This window comes from Caretta caretta, chromosome 4 (assembly GCF_965140235.1).
Source record: "Caretta caretta isolate rCarCar2 chromosome 4, rCarCar1.hap1, whole genome shotgun sequence".
In the NCBI taxonomy this organism is placed as follows: Eukaryota; Metazoa; Chordata; order Testudines; family Cheloniidae; genus Caretta; species Caretta caretta.
In genome coordinates, this window is record NC_134209.1 from 126,329,652 (window position 1) to 126,350,293 (window position 20,642).

The window sequence follows — 20,642 nt, forward strand, 5'->3', positions numbered from 1 at the left end:
TCCGCCGAGTTAATGCACTTAATGCACTTAGAGCATTTTCTGTGGGGACACACACACTTGAATATATAAAACCGATTTCTAAAAAACCGACTTCTATAAATTCGACCTTATTCCGTAGTGTAGACATACCCTTAGAGGTGAAATTGCTTGTAATTACTGCAGTGACTCTGGGGGCAACAGAAATGGAGCAACTGAGTAGGACAGACTGTAGTCACATAATGCAGGTCACATAGAATCACAGGACTGGAAGGGCCCCCCAGAGGTCACCTAGTCCAGTCCCCTACACTCAAGGCAGGACAGCTGATTACATGTTTTTGCATGTAATGTTCCTATTCTGTATGGATAACAAAGGACAACTGCAGGGACTGTCCTGTTCTATGCAGGGCAGAGCCAGGCAATGGCGAGAACGGAACCAGCTGGTTTCACTGAGGTATTGAACTTCCCTTTGATTGCTCCTAGATCCGCACTGGCGCGGGGAGACACCGACCTGTCCCCGACTCCAATGCACCTTCACAGGGGAACGCCATCTGCAGGGGTCATCGCTCGTTGAAAAAAAATCACGCAGAAAGAGCGCGAGTCACGCCCCCCGATGGCAGGTCCCCAACACCCGCTCCTGCGGCTGCGGCCCCGGCGCAGGGAAACCCGTGACACAACCCTGTCACCGCGGCGGGCCTCTACCGCACAGTTCGCAGGAACGCGGTGGTGCGGGAGCCCCGCAAACGCGCGCTGGGATTTCAACACCTGCAAGCGGCGGACAGCGCCGCGCACTGAACTCACCCCGGCTCCCGCAGGGGCCTCCTCCCCGCTGCCGGACTTTGCAGCGTGCTAGCCCCGGGCTGCACGGCCACCCTCCCGCCCCCCAGGCGCAGCTGCGGCCGCTCCGCGGGTTTCCTCTCCCCGCTCTCCTCCGGCAGCCGCCCTCAGGATGTCTGCAGGGCTGCTCCGGCACGCCCGCTGCACGTGCGCACGGAGTGGCTGGCTCGCCTCGCAGAGAGCTGGGCGGAGGCGGCGCCACGGGCCCAAACCGCCCCCGAAAACGGCCAGTGTCACGCCCCCAGCACCCGCTGCGGAGAGGAAGACGCAAGCAGCGCCACGTGGCTGCTAACGGTAATTTCGGCCGGCTTTGGAAAATGAAACCAGAGCGAGTCCGGCTCGCCCCTGGGAGCTGCGTTTGCACGGTTACACAACGCGCTCCGTTTCCCCATGTGCGGCTCGGCGGAGCGACGCGGCGGAAAGCGCGCAGAGCTCGGCGCGCGGGCGGCCCCTTCCCCGCGGCCGCTTTGCCCACCGCGCGCAGGGCCCGGCCGCCTGCTGGCAGACAGCTGGGCTCAGGCGGCACCCCAGGCCCCCACCTCACCCGGAAATGGCCAACTCAGTGCCCCTGCTTCAGGGGACCAGCCGGAGAGGGAACAACGTAAGTAGCACCACGTGGCTGCTTAACGGTAATTCGTGCCGGGCTGGGAGCATGGAACGACCCAGCCTCACCCCGAGGAGCTGCGTTTGCATTTCCATTGTGTGGCTCAACTCAGTAGTTTAGTGGAAAGACCAGACATGGCGTAGGATTTTCATGGACTTTATCCGCCAACACCGTGCAAATTGTACTATGACCAGAGGGCAACTGGAACAAAGTCTCTTGTGTATGAAAGAAAGACAAAAATAAACGGGGAGGGACAAAAAGGGATTTTTTTTTTTGGTTCCATCTTGGTGGAACAAGTGAGTAGGGATGCACAGTACCTGGCACAGGTAACTGGGAGAGTGGAGCAAAAAACCCACCTTCGTTCTTTCTCTTTTAGGAAAGTTGTGGTGCTGTTGTTTTAGTAGAGAGACGCTGTCTGATACACAGCTGTGAAACTACACAGCTAAAAATACTGCCATTAGCAGAGTACCACACAGAGTGGAACGCAGAGGTACGTGGGGGAAGGGAGTGAACTGTTGTCACCATTACTGAAGATAAGGAGAATGACCTTTACAGGTACAAGACAAAGACTGCTACTTCAGCAACTTTGGAATAGGCTTCGAAGGGAGGTTGTGGAATCCTAAGGCAGGGCTACACTTGCAGATGTAGAGCGCGTTGAGTTAAATCAGCCTTCGCAGCACAGTAGGGAAAGTGCTGCAAGCTGTCCACACTGACAGCTGCAAGCACGCTGGCGTGGCCACATTAGTAGCTCTTGCAATGGCCACAGAGAGCAGTGCATTGTGGTAGCTATCCCAGCATGTAAGTGGCTGCAACGTGCTTTTCAAATGGGGGGGTGGGGTGGAGTGTGACAGGTCATTTGTTATGTGTATGTGGGGGGAGAGAGAGTGGGTTTTTGGGGGGCTAAGAGCATGTCAGCTTGCTGTCTTGTAAGTTCAGACAGCAGCAGACCCCTCCTCCTCCTCCCGCCTCTCTCGTACACAGCATTCTACAGTAATGGTTGCTTTGTCTCGGAGCAGATAAGCAGCCAGCTGTCAGAAACAGAGCTTTCAAAGGGCATATCTGCATTCCTACAGCGAGTTCAAAACAATGAGAAGAGTGGCCACTTGACTTAAGGGGATTATGGGATATTTCCGGAGGTTGATTAGAGGGCAGTAAATGCAACTCCTCGTTTACACTGATGCCCGGGCGTTTCAACTAATGCGCAGCAACCATTAATCTTCTTGTCGAGGCGGAGTACCAGGAGCTCTCTAGCCGTGGAGTCAGAGCGCTCTACGTGCCTTGCCAGTGTGGACGGGTAGTGAGCTAGGGTTCCCGGGGCTGCTTTAATGCTCTCTAACTCGCAAGTGTAGACATGCCCCTAGTAGTTGGAGGTTTCTAAGAACAGGTTGGACAGTCATCTGTCAGGGATGGTCTAAGTCAGGGGTGGCCAGCCTGAGAAGGAGCCAGAATTTACTAATGTACATTACCAAAGAGCCACAGTGATGCGTCAGCAGCCCCCCCCCCCATCACCTTCCCCCACCCTGCTCCCAGTGCCTCCTACCCACTGGCAGCCCCGCTGATCAGCACCTCCCCCTCCCTCCCCGCACCTCCTGATCAGCTGTTTCGTGGTGTGCAGGAGGCTGGGGGGGTGGGAGGGGAAAGGAGCGAGGGCACTGTAGGCTTAGGGGAGGGGGTGGAGTGGGGGCAGAGCCTGTGGCAGAGGCAGGGGTTGAGCAGTGAGCACCCCCGGCACATTGGAAAGTTGGCACCTGTCGCTCCAGCCCCAGAGTCAGTGCCTATACAAGGAGTCACATACTAACTTCGGAAGAGCTGCATGTGGCTCCGGAGCTACAGGTTGGCCTCCTCTGGTCTAAGTGAACTATATCCTTTCTCAGCACAAGAGGCTGGACTAGATGACCTGCATTTTATTTCTTCCTAAGATCACTTTTCTCATCGACAAGCCTATCTGAGCAAGAAAAGGACCAGAAATGGGGGATTTGGACTTTATTCCTGTCCCAGATTCCGAAAGAGCAAACTAAACTGAGGAGTCAAGATGTAAATATGCCAGCTTGTGCAAAGAAATATGGGTCAAGATTTGAAAAAGTGACTTGATTTTTGGGTGTCTTGGCTTGAGTGTCCCATCTTGAGATACCTGAAAAGCTTTCAGAGAGTAGGTGCTCAGCACTTCCTTAAAATTGGGCCCCTTTCAGGTGTCTCAAAAATCCAGGAACCTATATTAGTCACTTTTGAAAATCTAGACAGTATCTCTTTAAGTCACCCACGTACTGGTAAAATATTACATTTTACAGCTTGCTGTTTAATTGTAAAAAGAAAAGGAGTACTTGTGGCACCTTAGAGACTAACCAATTTATTTGAGTATGAGCTTTCGTGAGCTTTTCACGGCTGTTACTCTGAAACCTGTTTAATTGTAGTCTTAGAAATGGACTGTAACTCTGTATAACTAAAAGTTTGAATTAGGCTTTAAACAACAGGGCTGCAAATGTTGCAATTCAAAATAAAAGACTGAATTTAAGAGTTGCACTCATTAGTGGATAAATCTTCTGTTAATTTCTGGACAAGAGAGACATGCTGTGAGTAAAAAAAAATGTTAAGATATGTAGGGGACAGTATGACTCATAGGCCATGCTGTTGCGAGTTTTGGTGTTAATGGGGACATTTGGTTACCTGAATTTTGAGAGGCTCCCCCTGGATTGTTCAGAGATCTTTGTTCTGAACTCACTTTTAAAACGTCACCTAAGGGAATGTCATCAGTGTGGTACAGGCAGAACTGTGCCTTGAATGGTGACCTCTGACTGATACAAGGAAACTGATGGCATAAAGTGTAAAGCAAAGGAGTGTGTGAGGAGTGGTAGTTTACTTTCCCAGTGATCATCCAAGTGTGTTTGTAAGGAATAAGGAAAAGAACTTTTGAAGTGCTTAGGATCCCATTAGAATTAATATTTTTCTCAAAAGCATTTGTCTGATAAAGCTCTTAATTCTGCTTTCTTCTGTATCTTGCTTTCCTGAAATTTGAGTAAATCTGCACTAGTGGGAGCAGAGAGGCAGGTCACAAACAAAAGTGAAGCATGCTGCTTTAAAACTCTGGAGCAAGCAATTTTGAGTGTTGGGGAACTTCCTGTAGTGGTTAGTATGCTTAGAAGAGAGGTTGCATGGCACACAAAGGGTATGTCTACACTATGAAATTAGGTTGAATTTATAGAAGTCGGTTTTTTAGAAATTGTTTTTATATAGTGGATTGTGTGTGTCCCCACACAAAATGCTCTAAGCGCATTAACTCGGCGGAGTGCTTCCACAGTACCGAGGCTAGCATCGACTTCCGGAGTGTTGAACTGTAGCTATCCCACAGTTCCCACAGTCTCCGCCACCCATTGGAATTCTAGGTTGAGATCCCAATGCCTGATGGGGCAAAAAACATTGTCGCGGGTAGTTCTGGGTACATGTCGTCAGGCCGGCCGGCCCTCCCTCCCTCCCTCTGTGAAAGCAACAGCAGACAATCATTTCATGCCTTTTTTCCTGAGTTACCTGTGCAGACGCCATACCACAGCAAGCATGGAGCCCGCTCAGCTCACTGTCACCGTTTCTCTCCTGGGTGCCTGCAGTAATGCGATACTGCATTGCTACACAGCAGCAACAACCCATTGCCTTGTGGCAGCAGATGGTGCAATAGGCCTGAAAACTATCGTCATCGTGTCTGAGGTGCTCCTGGCTGCCTCGGTAAGGTCGGTCCAGAGCGCCTGGGCAGACATGGGCGCAGGGACTAAATTAAGAGTGACTCGACCAGGTCATTCTCTTCAGTCCTGCAGGCAGTCCTATTGTACCATCTTATGGTGAGCAGGCAGGAGATGAGGATGGCTAGTAGTCCTATTGCACCATCTTGTGCCGGACAGGCAGGAGATGAGGATGGCTAGCAGTCCTACTGCACCTTCTGCTGCCAGCAAAAGATGTAAAAGATAGATGGAGTGGATCAAAACAAGAAATACACCAGATTTGTTTTTTATTCATTTGCTCCCCCCTCCCTCCGTGAAATCAACGGCCGACAATCGTTTTGGTGAGGTCTGTCAGGGGCATCTTGAAAACTTTAATGGCCATTCAGTCCTGCCTGAAATACCAGAAGGAGGGATAGTTGAGTGGGTTGAGCATTGGCCTGCTAAACCCAGGGTTTTGAGTTCAATCCTTGAGGGGGCCATTCTGTGTGACCGTTGTTTTTGTTTCTCCTTGATGTAAAGCCACCGCCGTTGTTGATTTTAATTCCCTGTAAGCCAACCCTGTAAGCCATGTCGCCCCCCCCCGTCAGAGCAACAGCAGACAATCGTTCCGTGCCTTTTTTCTGTGCAGACGCCATAACACGGCAAGCATGGAGCCTGCTCAGATCACTTTGGCAATTAGGAGCACATTAAACACCACACGCATTATCCAGCAATATATGCAGCACCAGAACCTGGCAAAGTGAAATCGGGCAAGTAGGCGATGTCAGCACGGTGACGAGAGTGATGAGGACATGGACACAGACTTCTCTCAAATCGCAGGCCCTAGCAGTGTGGGCATCATGGTGCTAATAGGGCAGGTTCATGCAGTGGAATGCTGATTTTGGGCCCGGGAAACAAGCACAGACTGGTGGGACCTCATAGTGTTGCAGTTCTGGGACGATTCCCAGTGGCCGCTAAACTTTCGCATGCGTAAGGGCACTTGCATGGAACTTTGTGACTTGCTTTCCCCTGCCCTGAAGTGCATGAACACCAAGATGAGCGCAGCCCTCACAGTTGAGAAGCGAGTGGCAATAGTCCTGTGGAAGCTTGCAATGCCAGACAGCTACCGGTGAGTCGGGAATCAGTTTGGAGTGGGCAAATCTGCTGTGGGGGCTGCTGTGATGCAAGTAGCCAACACTATTACTGAGCTGCTGATATCAAGGGTAGTGACCCTGGGAAATGTGCAGGTCATAGTGGATGGCTTTGCTGCAATGGGATTCCCTAACTGTGGTGGGGCCATAGACGGAACCCATTCCCTGTCTTGACACCGGAGCACCAAGCTGGCGAGTAAGGGGGGAGATGTTTATGGTGAGGTGGGAGGTTGAGGCAAATTGCCTGCCGCTGGTTACGCGCAGCCAGACACCAGGGCGGTTAGAAGAGCACAGGAGGGTGCGGTGCGCATCAGAGAAGCTTTGAAAACCAGTTTCATGGCTGGCAAAGCTACAGTGTGAAAGTTCTGTTTGTTTCTTCTTGATGAAACCCCCCCGCCCCTTGGTTCACTCTCCTTCCCTGTAAGCTATCCACCCTCCCCTCGTTCCTTTGATCACCACTTGAGGCAATAAATCGTTGTTGCTTCACGTTCGTGCATTCTTTATTAATTCATCACACAAATAGGGGGATAACTGCCAAGGTAGCCTGGGAGGGGTGGTGGAGGAGAGAAGCACCGGGAGGAGTGGCGGAGGTGGGAAGGACAAGGCCACACAGCACTTTAAAACTTATTGAATGCCAGCCTTCTGTTGCTTGGGCAATCCTCTGGGGTGGAGTGGCTGGGTGGCCGGAGGTCCCCACACCGCGTTCTTGGGTGTCTGGGTGAGGAGGCTATGGAACTTGGGGAGGAGGGCGGTTGGTTACCATAGGGGCTGTAGCGGCGGTCTGTGCTCCAGCTGCCTTTCCTGCAGCTCAACCATATGCTGAAGCATATTAGTTTGATTCTCCAGCAGCCTCAGCATTGAATCCTGCCTCCTCTCATCACGCTGCCGCCACCTTTCAGCTTCAGCCCTCTCTTCAGCCCACCACCTCTCCTCCCGGTCATTTTGTGCTTTCCTGCACTCTGACATTGTCTGCCTCCACGCATTCGTCTGTGCTCTGTCAGTGTGGGAGGACAGCATGAGCTCAGGGAACATTTCATCGTGAGTGTGTTTTTTTCGCCTTCTAATCTTCTCTAGCCTCTGAGAAGGAGAAGATCCTGTGATCCTTGAAACACATGCAGCTGGTGGAGGAAAAAGAAAAGGGAGAGTGGTAGTTAAAAAGACACATTTTATAGAACAATGGGTACACTCTTTCATGGTAAATCTTGCTGTTAACGTTACATACATAGCACATGTGCTTTCATTCCAAGGTCGCGTTTTGCCTCCCCCCACCGTGTGGCTAGCCCCTCCCTCCTCCCCGTGGCTAACAGCGGGGAATGTTTCTGTTCAGCCACAGGCAAACAGCCCAGCAGGAACGGGCACCTCTGAATGTCCCCTTAAGAAATGCACCCTATTTCAACCAGGTGACCATGAATGATATCACTCTCTTGAGGATAACACAGAGAGATAAAGAACCAATGTTGTTTGAATGCCAGCAAACATACACTGCAATGCTTCGTTCTACAGTGATTCCCGAGTACGTGCTAGTGGCCTGGTGTGGTAAAGTGTCCTACAATGGTGGACGGAATAAGGCTGCCCTCCCCTTTTGCAAAGGCTTTGGGAGTACATCCAGGAGAGCCGCGAATGCCAGGGCAAATTAATCATTAAACATGCTTGCTTTTAAACCATATATACTATTTTAAAAGGTACACTCACCAGAGGTCCCTTCTCCGCCTGCTGGGTCCAGGAGGCAGCCTTGGGTGGGTTCGGGGGGTACTGGCTCCAGGTCCAGGGTGAGAAACAGTTCCTGGCTGTTGGGAAAACCGGTTTCTCCGCTTGCTTGCTGTGAGCTATCTACAACCTCATCATCATCATCTTCCTCGTTTCCAAAACCTGCTTCCATGTTGCCTCCATCTCCACTGAAGGAGTCAAACAACATGGTTGGGGTAGTGGTGTCTGAACCCCCTAAAATGGCATGCAGCTCATCATAGAAGCGGTATGTTTTGGGCTCTGACCCGGAGCGGCCGTTTGCGTCTCTAGTTTTCTGGTTGGCTTGCCTCAGCGCCTTAAGTTTTCATGTGGCACTGCTTCGGGTCCCTGTTATGGCCTCTGTCCTTCATGCCCTGGGAGATTTTGACAAATGTTTTGGCATTTTGAAAACTGGAACGAAGTTCTGATAGCACAGATTCCTCTCTCCATACAGCGATCAGATCCTGTACCTCCCGTTCGGTCCATGCTGGAGCTCTTTTGCGATTCTGTGACTCTATCATGGTCACCTCTGCTGATGAACTCTTCATAGTAACCTCTGCTGATGAGTTCTGCACTCACCTGCAGCTTGCCACGCTGGCCAAACAGGAAATTGAAATTCAAAAGTTCGCGGGCCTTTTCCTGTCTACCTGGCCAGTGCATCTGAGTTGAGAGCGCTGTCCAGAGCGGTCAGAATGGAGCACTCTGGGATAGCTCCCGGAGGCCAATATCATCTAATTGCATCCACAGTACCCCAAATTCGACCCGGCAAGGCCGATTTCAGCGCTAATCCCCTTGTCAGGGGTGGAGTAAGGAAATCTATTTTAAGAGCCCTTTAAGTAAAAAAAAAAAGAAAAAAAGGGCTTCGTCGTGTGGATGGGTGCAGGGTTAAATCGATTTAACGCTGCTAAATTCGACCTCAACTCCTAGTGTAGACCAGGGCAAAGTGACACACAAACCCTGTGCAGGAGTGACCATTACCATTATAAAAGGATGAGGTAGAGGGCTATTCCTAATTGGCAGCATTTCTCAGACTTGTTGTCAAGGTTCCTTCCCCACTCTGAACTCTAGGGTACAGATGTGGGGACCTGCATGAAAGACCCTCTAAGCTTATTCTTACCAGCTTAGGTTAAAAACTTCCTCAAGGTACAAACTTTGCCTTGTCCTTGAACCCTATGCTGCCACCACCAATCATGTTAAACAAAGAACAGGGAAAGAGACCACTTGGAGACGTCTTCCCCCAAAATATCCCCCCAAGCCCTACACCCCCTTTCCTGGGGAAGGCTTGATAAAAATCCTCACCAGTTTGTACAGGTGAACACAGACCCAAACCCTTAGATCTTAAGAACAATGAAAAAACAATCAGGTTCTTAAAAGAAGAATTTTAATTAAAGAAAAAGTAAACGAATCACCTCTGTAAAATCAGGATGATAAATACCTTACAGGGTAATCAGATTAAAAACATAGAGAATCCCTCTAGGCAAAACCTTAAGTTACAAAAAGACACAAAAACAGGAATATACATTCCATTCAGCACAACTTATTTTACCAGCCATTAAACAAAAGAAATCTAACGCATTTCTAGCTAGGTTACTTACTAACTTTTTGCAGGAGTTCTGAGCTGCATTCCTGATCTGTTCCAGGCAAAAGCATCACACAGACAGACAGACCCTTTGTTCCCCCCACTCCAGCTTTGAAAGTATCTTGTCTCCTCATTGGTCATTTTGGTCAGGTGCCAGCGAGGTTATCTTAGCTTCTTAACCCTTTACAGGGTGAAAGGGTTTTGCCTCTGGCCAGGAGGGATTTTATAGCACTGTGGACAGAAAGGTGGTTACCCTTCCCTTTATATTTATGACACTTGTACTCTGGGTCTTCTTTAACCCAGTAGGCATATGTATCTAGTCTCTTGCTGCAAACCTCATTCTTTCACTGAGTTTTGGAATGCCTAGAGTGCCTGTCCGTGACCATGATTTGGGAATGCCCAGCTGGATCTGTTCTTTTAATTGCTTTTTTGCTATTTACCTTCTAGCCTGCCTTTAACTCAATATTTGAAGCAATTCTAGTGGTGCAATAACACTGGTATGAAGGGTGGCAAGTATCAAGTACTCGGACGCTTCTATTGATAGGTGTAAAGAGCCTGCATTTCTAAAATTGCCCCTTCTAATCAAAACTGAATGACACATTTTTGTTTCGTTGTTTCCTTCTGGAAAATTGGCTGATCGTAACAAACCATCTTGTAGTAAGCGGTAAACGCAATGGAATATATTTCCCACCCACGACTTCCTGCACATAATTCTCACTGCCTTGAATGGGAGAAGAATGGTTAACAAGCTGTGTAATTCTCTAAAATTTACCATAGTGCACAGAAGAAGTTATAAACTCTAGGCCCTCCAACAGAGCATGTTTGTGAGCTCTCCCTGACTTCAAATACAGGAGGTGACTGACCTCCGCAGACATTGTCCCCTCGTGGTGCAGCCTTTGCCTCGACACATTAATCTCCCACAGTTTATTATGGTCAGGCATGGTTTACTAACAGTGCAAAGGGAAAGGATGCTTAAGAGCCTCTCTGTCAACTTCAGTAGACAACGGACACTGTATGCTGATCCACTAACCAGTTGCAGCAATGATTCCCAGGATGAGGCAGCTATAAAGTCCCTAATTATCCCCCGGAAATGCTCTGGAGCCAGTAGATTATTTCTAAAGTGGCTCCATTTTAACAGGCCCATCCATTCCTGAGAGGAATAGAGACTATGATAATTGTCCTTAGGAACTTTTTTTACCCTGTATCTGCATTCCAGATGCAGACTCATCTGTTTAAGCCCAGTCTGATTTATTTCCTAAATCCCATTTTCAAAAGGATTTAAGCATTTAGAAGACTAAAACCTTTGACTTTCAATTACTGTAACCACTTCGGACAAATTTATGGGATATCTGCATGCCACAAATTCAAGGGCCAATAAAGATGAGCTGTCATCTAGGATCAGCGTCCCAAAGTGACTCTTCCAGCGGGCCAGGAATTTCCATGAGCAATTCTGTAGAGCTTTGATTCACAGGAGGTACAGGTCGCTTCTCTGACTGTGCTCTGGTACCCATGCTGAGCACACCTTCCATTCTAGTCAGCTTTGACACAGAGAACAAAGTGGATAATGTTGGGGAAATAAGAGGAACATTTAAATCCCAAACCTATCACTGTCCATAAAAGGGACAGCTTTCACAGGCATAATCAGAAACTGAGAGAAACCGACATTTTTGTGGTGTCGATCTTGACTTGTGATTATGAGAATAGTGAAAGATGAATGCACTTGATACAAAATATTCACTGGGATGCAAGACTGTTAAGTCTGGCAAAAACTCCAGCTGCAGAATGATCTTACCCTCTGTGTGGGTGTTGAGATGGCAAATATGAAACGGCAAATTGCCAACACAAGTGGTGAATGCAAAGACAAACTTAAAGGAGAGGCACCAGTTGGCAATTACTGGCAGCGACACGGTAGGAAAAAAACCTGTCCAGCTAACAGCAACTGTTTGTAGCAAATAACTATGAGAAAATTTGTCTCAGATCTTCAAAATAAAAAAAACCTAGAAATTATGGAGCCCTAGCAGAAGGTTTCCTGTTCCTGGGCTGTCTCAGAGTAACTGCTGGGCTGATCTTGGATACAATACAAATATGACCTATAATGAAGACTCTATCTGAATTGCAGGATGATCTTCAAATAATTGTAGCTGAATTGCGGAAAAGTATTAATGGATCTTTATTAATAGCAGTAATTTGGAAAAGTCACAGTAGACCTATTTGTTTAAGAAAAATTTGCTAGGATGATATAAACACTCAACTATTATGTTATGCCTGCGAACTTTTTGATAACCAGACAATTTGATGCAACTATAGGGCCGTAACCAGGGAGGGGTGAGTGGGGTAGTTGCCCAGGGTGGAAAACCGGGGTGGGGGGGGGTGAAATGACAAAAAACCTGATAGGGGGTATAGTATTGCTACCCTTGCTTCTGTGCTGCTGCAGACGTCTGCACTGCCTTCAGGGCTGAGAGGCCAGAGAGCGGCAATCGCTGGCTGGGCACCCTGATCTGAAGGCAGCACCATTGCCAGCAGCAGCACAGAAGTAAGGGTGGTGATACCATGCCTGATGCAGGACTCTACCCCCCCCCCCATCATTTCTCCATCCTATTTCCCCCTTTCCTCACTGGTTTTGCGCCCTGGGTGGCTCCCCCGCTCACCCCACCCTGGTTGTGGCCTGCACAAAACTCTTCAAGATCATTTCATGTACTAATGGGGGAAAAAAGTGTGTGTTGCAAACCTCAAAATGTATGCACAATTGTGGACTGTGCAAAGTAAGCTAATTTAAAACAAAATGGCTGTTGAAGCCTTTATATTGCAGAATCCACAATATTGTGAATGAAATAGGACCTTACCTATAATCTAGAACAGGGATGGGCTAACTTTTTGGCCCGAGGGCCACATCTGGGTATGGAAATTATATGGCGGGCCATGAATGCTCACAGAATTGGGGATTGGGGTATGGGCTCTGGCTGGGGGTTCAGGCTCTGGGGTGGGGCCAAAAATGAGGAGCTCAGGGTGTGGGAGGGGGCTCCGGGCTGTAGCAGGGGTTGTGGTGCGGGGGTGAGGGCTCTGGGGTGGGACTGGGGATGAGGGGTTAGGGGGCACAGGAGGGTACTCCAGGCTTGAACCAAGGGGTTCAGATTGCCGGAGGGGGATCAGGGCTGGGGCAGGGCGTTGGGGAGCAGGAGAGGGTCCAGGGTGCAGGCTCTGGGTGGCACTTACCTCAAGCAGCTCCCAGAAGCAGCGGCGTGTCCCCCTTCTGGCTCCTATGTGGAGGCACGGCCAGGCGGCTCTGCTCGCTGCCCTGTCTGCAGGCACTGCCCCTGCAGCTCCCATTGGCCATGGTTCCCGGCCAGTGGGAGATGCGGGGGCAGAGTGCGGAACCCCCTGGCTGCCCCTACATGTAGAACTTGGAGGGTCATGCTGCTGCTTCCAGGAGCCACGCAGAGTGGGGCAAGCTCTGGACGCCACTCCCTGGTGGGAGCTCGAGGGTCGGATTAAAATGTCTGGAGGGCCAGATGCAGCCCGCAGGCCATAGTTTGCCCACCCCTGGACTAGGCCATACTTCTTCTGTGCTCAAGAATAAAACTCTCTTCTGGACCTGCATTAGGTTCTGTAGCCAATCTGCATTTCTGCAGTCAGCACCCAAGGGGATTGAGGTTTCTGTTGAATGCAGCTTTTAATTTTTTACATCTTTTATAGTAAAATAACAGGTGCAGTAAAAATGTGCACATTGCAAGACTTTTGCATTAATCTCATTTTAAAATATATGTACAAGTTTGACAACTTCATATCAACATTCATTTCAGTTGAATTACAAGTGAGAATATGTTTCCAAGCTGTTACCCTTTGTCTTGAGGATGTACTTGATCGTCTGCAAGACACTGTTATTAATAATTATAGCTGTATCTTAAAAAGTAAACTGATGATTCCTAAATTATTTTCTTTTCAGGACTGGTCTGGCAGGCTTATTATTGCCTCTTTAGCTGGAGCTTTTGGGTCTTCATTTCTTTATGGTTACAATCTCTCCGTAGTGAATGCACCCACAGTGGTAAGTGACTGAAGGCTTTTAAAATCTAATTCCAGTAGAGGGTGATGTTGTCCAAAAATTACACAAACTATTTGAAATACTTGTTTGTAAGACTTTTTGTATAGTGGGAGAGAAAAGAGATATAATAACTTATGAAATACTTTTGTTCCCTATAACTAGATTTTTGTAATCTTTTGTTTGTTTCTTTCTCCCATGAAGTCACAGTGTAGTTCTAATGTTTGTCATGAAAACTAAGTGTTCCTTTTGAAATGAGTAATTTCATTTCATATGAGTTTGTTCTGTGTGGTAAAATAATTCCAGAAGCAGACTTTTAAGTACTAAGTATATACAGCTATTGACTATATACCAACTTTTGATCACATTGTTCTGTTTTTAAGAATTGTAGAGCATTCTGTTCTCACAGTTGGATAATAGAGTTTGCTCTTGCTCTTCCTTCTACTGGGGCCATTCTATTGCATTTCATACTGGTACCTTGTTTATGGTCCATGTAGTGAAACTGCTATGTTGGCCATTTATCAACTATGATTGCAAGTTCTGCTGATGGAATATATTAAATGAATGGAATATTATGAAATGATCTATAGTATATTTTTGGAATTTTATTCTGAATATTATTACAAATTAAGGTTTAAATGCTTTGTTCAAAGTACACTTATCATTAATTGGTCTGTGCTCTTATTTTTTTTTCTATCACAAAATAAGAATAAGGGAATAGTCAATGAAATTGAAAGTGAAAAATTTTAAAGACCTTTTGTATAATTTATAATTCACCAGTGGAATTCATTGCTGGAAGAGATTGTTGACACCAGTGGTTCCTGGTTTTACTGAAATTAATGGAAGTTTTTCCACTTAATTCAGTGCGGCTTGGTTTTTACCCCCAAGAGCTTATTCAGATTCAGCAGATATGATATTTCATGAATAATGAGAATGTTCTCTGTTACTGAATAGGGTAATAAACTTAAAGAATATAAATCCTCATGCTTCACAGCACAAGCAAATCATTAATCCATAAGGTTAGGAAGATACTTGGATTGTGGGAAAGTTTTTTCCGTAAGTTTCTAGGAACTTCCTCTGAAGCAGCAAGTACAGGCCCCTGTCAGAAAGAAGACTAGATAGATCGTGTCTGATTAGTTATGAGCTACATGTTTGATCCATTATGGCATTTCCTGTGTATCACTCACTTCAGCTTGTGATCTTGGTAGATCTCATAAAATGAACAACTTCGGGAAAGTTCAGTACATAGACAGGTTTCAGAGTAGCAGCCGTGTTAGTCTGTATCCGCAGAAAGAACAGGAGGACTCGTGGTACCTTGGAGACTAATACATTTATTAGAGCATAAGCTTCCATGAGCTACAGCAAGGAAGCAACTTGGGAAACTGAGGTGCCGCAAGTACTAGTGATGGCGATACTTTTTCCCCTCTGAACAAATATTGCCCTAAAATAGTCTAAGGGGTCATCCTGAGCTTAGAAGGCCCAATTCTCAGCTGAGGCACAAAACAGGGTGCCTAATAGTTAGAAATTGTTTTTGCAGGAGTAGAAGTAAGAGTGAGTGAGTGTGTGTGTGTGAGTGTGAGAGAGAGAGGGGCAGCTGTTTGATAACTGCACACATGAGGCTTGTAACATGACAATTAATCATAGTGGAGTTGTATTTATTATGCAGCTTTGACCTCCTCACTTTGTATGCTGCTCCCCAACGCAATCTATTACATGGTTCAAAAGCAGATGCTGCCAGTGCTGCTTATTTAGAACAAGATTGTACCATTCTTATTCACATTGTTGTACCTCATTATGGACTACACAGAGGTTTTTACCACAAGCCCTGAGTAAAGGTGTCAATATGTAGGTATGTTGCCCCAGGAGCTGAACCACAACCTGTCTTCTGGTTCCCCTCTCATGCTGGGGAGGAAAGCACAGATCACTTTCCTGCCCATGCCAGCTTAGCTGCACAGGCCAGTGCTTTGGGAAAGGGGGTAGTGTGTCCTGGTGTGTCTAGGGCAGTCCTTACTGGAAATGCCAAGGTCAAGGCAGGCTGCAAAAGGGAGAGCAGATATTCCCAAGATTGACTGGGTAACACTTAACTGTTAAAGTCCCCAACCAGTCACAAACTGTACTTCTCATCCCCCACACTAGTTAACAAGAAGCAAAAAATAAATCACACAGCCCCCTCTATTGCATTTCATTTCTCTGGCTCCCAGTCAGCACCTAGGTCCAGTACAGTGGGAAGTTATTTAAAAAACTTCACATATATAAAAATGTTCTTCTGACCCCAAAGGGTCAGCCACATTACCAGGTTAGTATAGATTTGGATCTTACCCAAAATATCATGCTGCCAGCCAATTCTTTAGTGCCTAAAACTAAAGGTTTATTATAAAGAAAAAAGAAAGAACAAGAAGAGAGATGTTAAATGGTAAAACAGTCACATGCATACAAAGATTCAAAGTCCATCAGGTTCCTAGCAGTACTGGTGAATTTGCTGGCTTGAGCACATCCACAGTTTGGAAGGGTCATTCAGTCTTTTGTTCAGAGCTTCGTTTGTAGAAAGGTTAGTCTAGAGGTAAGAAGCAGGAATAAAGACGCAATGGAGAAGATGCAGCTTCCTCTTATAGTCTTTTACGAGGCAGCTTGATTTCCTTTGTTCCAAACACAAGTTGCCCAGCACATGGCCTGGAAGCCTTAGGCCGTTCTGTCCATAGGCATGCCCCTGCATGCCTTGCTGAGTCATAGGGTGTATCCCTTGCCTTGTGAATGGATCAATTGTATAGCTGATGTCAGGGTAGGCAGTGCTAAAGCCAATCTATCTGGGGGTGTCACTCAAATGCACAGCACATATAGACACACCATACATATAACTTACAATACAAAGATGATACAAACACATAAACGAGATTATTATACCAGGCAAATTATAACATTTTTGCAGATACCTTAGGCGGCATATCTGGCATAACTCATTGCAATTTTACAACGTTGGTATTCATAATATCCTAAAGTGCCCCCTCAAATTCCATATAGCATCACAGGTAGAGTCAAGACTTTGCTCATGCCCTGCCCCTATTGTTCACTTTTTACCTGTATGCATGGAAGAGGGACTAGCAGCCATGCAGAAACTGGTCTCCACCCTGCCCAAGGGTAGTAGATATCTTCTGCCCCAATATTCTCCTGCATGGATGTGTAGCATGGGTCATGATTCTCTGTGAGCAGGCCCTTTGGAACCAGAAGTGGTTGCAAATTTTCCAATGAGAACAGAATCTTACACTGCAGCTTCCAGGGTCTCCAGGGCAGCCTTACTATGCAGATTACCCTGGGCTGGAGATAACAAGGCTTCCAGATCTCTGAGCCAGCTGATTCCCTGTCCAGCCGCCACTGGTGTCTGGAGAGCATAATTAGTTGAGGAAACACCATGGGTGGGATCCACAAAAGTACTTAGGGAGGCACCTAAGTCCCTTTGATTCCATTGTGATCCACAAAACTCCCTCTGAACTGTGTAGGTGTCTAACCTCATTTGGCACGTAATTTTTTTTTTTCTGGTTAAAAGTTCCCCCAGCATTTACGTTACTGCCTCTGGGCATGCACATTGCTGCCTTCCTCTAGGCGTCTGGATGCCTATTTCCTGCCTAAGGCCCAGAGCGATTCACAAACTATGTGCAGGGCCCAGTATGGTAGTTGTCCTCTTAGCACACCTACCGGATTGGGTCCCATTCAAAATCCAGCCATAGGAGGTGATGTCCTCCTTATAACCTTTAGCCCAGTGAAGATATGGAAACCCTAGATTGAATTCCCCCATCCCTAGTAGAGGGGAAGACAATTTGAATAGGGGTCTCCCACACCTCTCAAGAGAGTGTTCTAACCACTGGCTTATGGGATATGCAGTTGTGCAGCTCCTTCAGTCTCTCCTGTTGAAGGTGTTCCACTGTGGATAAATACTTAAAGAGCTGTTGGACCAGAGAGCACGAGAGAATCAGAATGACTGTAGTCCAGTGGTTAGGGAACCCACCTGTGAGTCAGGAGACTCAGGATCCACTCCTCTACTCCAATCACTCTTTCATTAGTTATCTACAGTGCAACAGCTTCAGTAGAAGAGATTGAGGGAGAATATTCCATAGTTTAGGGGTTAACACACTCTCTGAAGGGTGGAAGGCTCCTATTCAAAATCTTTCTCCCCCTTTGTCAGAGATGGGGGAATTGAACCCTGGTCTCTCACATCCCAGGTGATTGCTCTAACCACAGGGCTAAAAGTCATAAGTTAGGCACCAGCACCACCTCCAGCTCCTTTGTGTGGAGTGAGGCAGGCGCTCAACTCATTCCAGCAAGAAACTCCTTAGAGGCCTAAGCTACCTGACTCCAGGTATCGGGTAACCATTTTTGGATCTCCAGCAGAACTGGATGGCCTCCCTGCAACCTGGACTTCAGTGCCCGTCTCTGAGAGAGGGATGGGGCTTAGCATACACCTCCGACATTGGCATCTCCTATTAGCTAGCTTAGGCGTCTCCCAGCCACCTAGCATGCTGGCTTCTGTGCATTGTGTTCTTAGATTCCTGTCTCTCTTCATTCATTACACAGGGAACATAGGTGCATAACTTGGCTTTGTGGATCATAGTGTTCCTGGATTTTGTAGACATCTTAAAAGTTAGGTGCTGTGACACTCGGCATTGCAACGCCTACGGCCCTTCATGGGTCACATCCCATGCGTCTGTGTTTCCAAAATGAAAATTGTTCTGAATATCCAGTTTCTGAGTTTCAGTCAGCTCTAACTGGGACTCCCTGTGGGGTAAGGTGCTACTAAGTGTGAGTAGAGGGCCCTGAATTAATTAGATGTTAATAATTAGCACCTTTTATAGCGCTGTATATCTTACAAGTGCTGTACATACACTTGGCAAGCTAACAAATTGAGGTGCTGAGTCAGTAAACTTGGGTGAGCGACTGAACTGTTTTGATTGTTTGCAGCTTGACTCTATATACTGCTGAGCCCTGCTGTGATGTGCGGAGCACCCTCAGCTCCTGTTCATTTCAATGCAAGTCTCATTGATGTCCAGCATCTCGCAAGAGGTGCCCAGCACTACACAAGATCAGGCCTCTCATTCAGATAAAACTGAAGAAAGGAGGTACTATAAAGGGAGGTAGCAGGTAATAAAAACCTGGACAATATAGCTGTTGATAAAAAGTGGATACTTAGGAAATTGGATCTATACAAATCATAAGTCTTCTCATAACAGAAGAACTAGGAGTCACCAAATGAAATTAATAGTCAGCAAGTTTAAAACAAACAGAAGGATTTTTTTTTTCACACAATGCACAGTCGACCTGTGGAACCCCTTGCCAGAGGATGTTGTGAAGGCCAAGGCTATAACAGGGTTAAAAAAAGAACTAGGTAAGTTTATGGAGGATAGGTCCATCAATGGCTATTAGCCAGGATGGACAGGAATTGTGTCCCTAGCCTCTGTTTGACAGAAGCTGGGAATGGGCGACGGGGGATGGATAACTTGGTGATCACCTGTTCTGTTCATTCCCTTTGGGGCACCTGGCATTGGCCACTGTCAGAAGACAGGATACTGGGCTAGATGGTCTGATCCATCCCCCCCCCCCACCCCCGCGGCTAGTATGGTCGTTCTTATGGAACCATATGCCGGAAGTGAATCCAAAGCTGATTCAAAACAACTGGCTATCAGGTCTTCCCAGGACAACCTTCAAGGAGAAAATACAAATACAATTTTATATCAGTGTTTAGGGATGTACTGTCTCCTCAGACAGGAGGAACCCCTCTCCACCAGGGCCTGACTGCAAGTCTTAACTCATGCTAACAAGCAGCAATGGAAGTAATCCCACTGGAAATGCGTCAACTTGTTTCCACCTTGCTGCAAGGGGGAAATAAAATGCACTCGTCCTTTTGCTGGTGCAGCTTGTTTCCTCCGCCATGCTAACTCAGCTGTATTGGCTGGTGCACTGAAACTGGGGCTCAGCCCATTCCCCACCCTTGCCCACTCACCTTCATAGGAGAGGAGTAGCAGCCTAACAACAGCTGTTCTTCGTCCTGCACAAGGTATGACTATGTGGGTAATCCACACAGGAGAATAAGGGGTCTCCTTGGACCCTCTTTGTCCCTTGCACACATGCGCAGCCCTATATGTGGCTGTAACAGAACTCTCTCCAAAAACAATTGGGAAAGTTTGAGATGAACAGTTTGGCTGGGTGTAAATCAAAGACCCGTGTTCTTCTGGACTTCTTTTCATTCAGTGCACAGATTGCGCTTTTGGGTGAGGTCTCTGGGACACCAGTATAGCAGTGCACTTTGACCTCAGTCGTGGAAGTGAAAAATCTCTGCCCTTTATTACTACACGTTGTTTGTTTTCTTCCTGCAATAAACCAGATTTGATAGTATCATCGGTTTCAGAGTAGCAGCTGTTAGTCTGTATCATCTTGTACCATGAAAGTTAGAACTGCTGTAGATGTAGTTCAAGATGATAACTTGGAATATCTACCCTGGCACCCATCACTGTAAGATCTGGAAGGCTGTAAAATTAAGAGCTAGATCATTTACCTTCTATATGAGAGAACTCTCGTCCCTTCTGTTTGTAGCCTATTGTTTTATTTAAAGTTAATTTAGTAATGCTATATTACAGGGAGTCCTTGGACTTAGGATGCCCGACTTACGTCGGACGCCACTTACGATGCTTTTCAATTGACTGCGCATTTCGCCCCTACAATACTTGTTTCACCCTTATGATGCTCAATTTTCATAAAGTTCACTTGAAATCACTTCCTGGTTGCATTCTACTGGTATGGAGCTGGAAGGGGTCATTTCTGATTGGCTTGTGGTATAGGGTCATTCACTGGTCACTTACTTATGTCAAGCATTTCTAAAGCATATAGCCTAGTATGGCTAAGCTAAAATCATACCTTGCATTTCAGCCCTACTTAAATGCCTAATATAGAATTGTCCCCTCTAACTACTGATAAATCTTATATGTCTGTAATCCTACAATTTAATTCTATTTAGCATACAATAATTTTATATTACATAACAAGTTAGTTAATCATAACATCA

General features: G+C 46.9%; 1 protein-coding gene across 3 annotated transcripts in view; it reads left to right on the plus strand.

The window, feature by feature from the left end:
• Window positions 1-20,642, plus strand: part of SLC2A9 (solute carrier family 2 member 9) — a 222,614-nt gene that overhangs the window by 39,412 nt on the left and 162,560 nt on the right. For 2 of the 3 annotated variants that reach the window (XM_048848860.2, XM_075128030.1), the window contains exon 3: window positions 13,502-13,600. In XM_048848860.2, the coding sequence (XP_048704817.1) occupies window positions 13,502-13,600 (99 nt within the window). Of the gene's footprint in view, window positions 1-1,116; window positions 1,415-13,501; window positions 13,601-20,642 lie in introns of those variants that run through there. The other variant, XM_048848861.2, reaches the window with a different exon arrangement.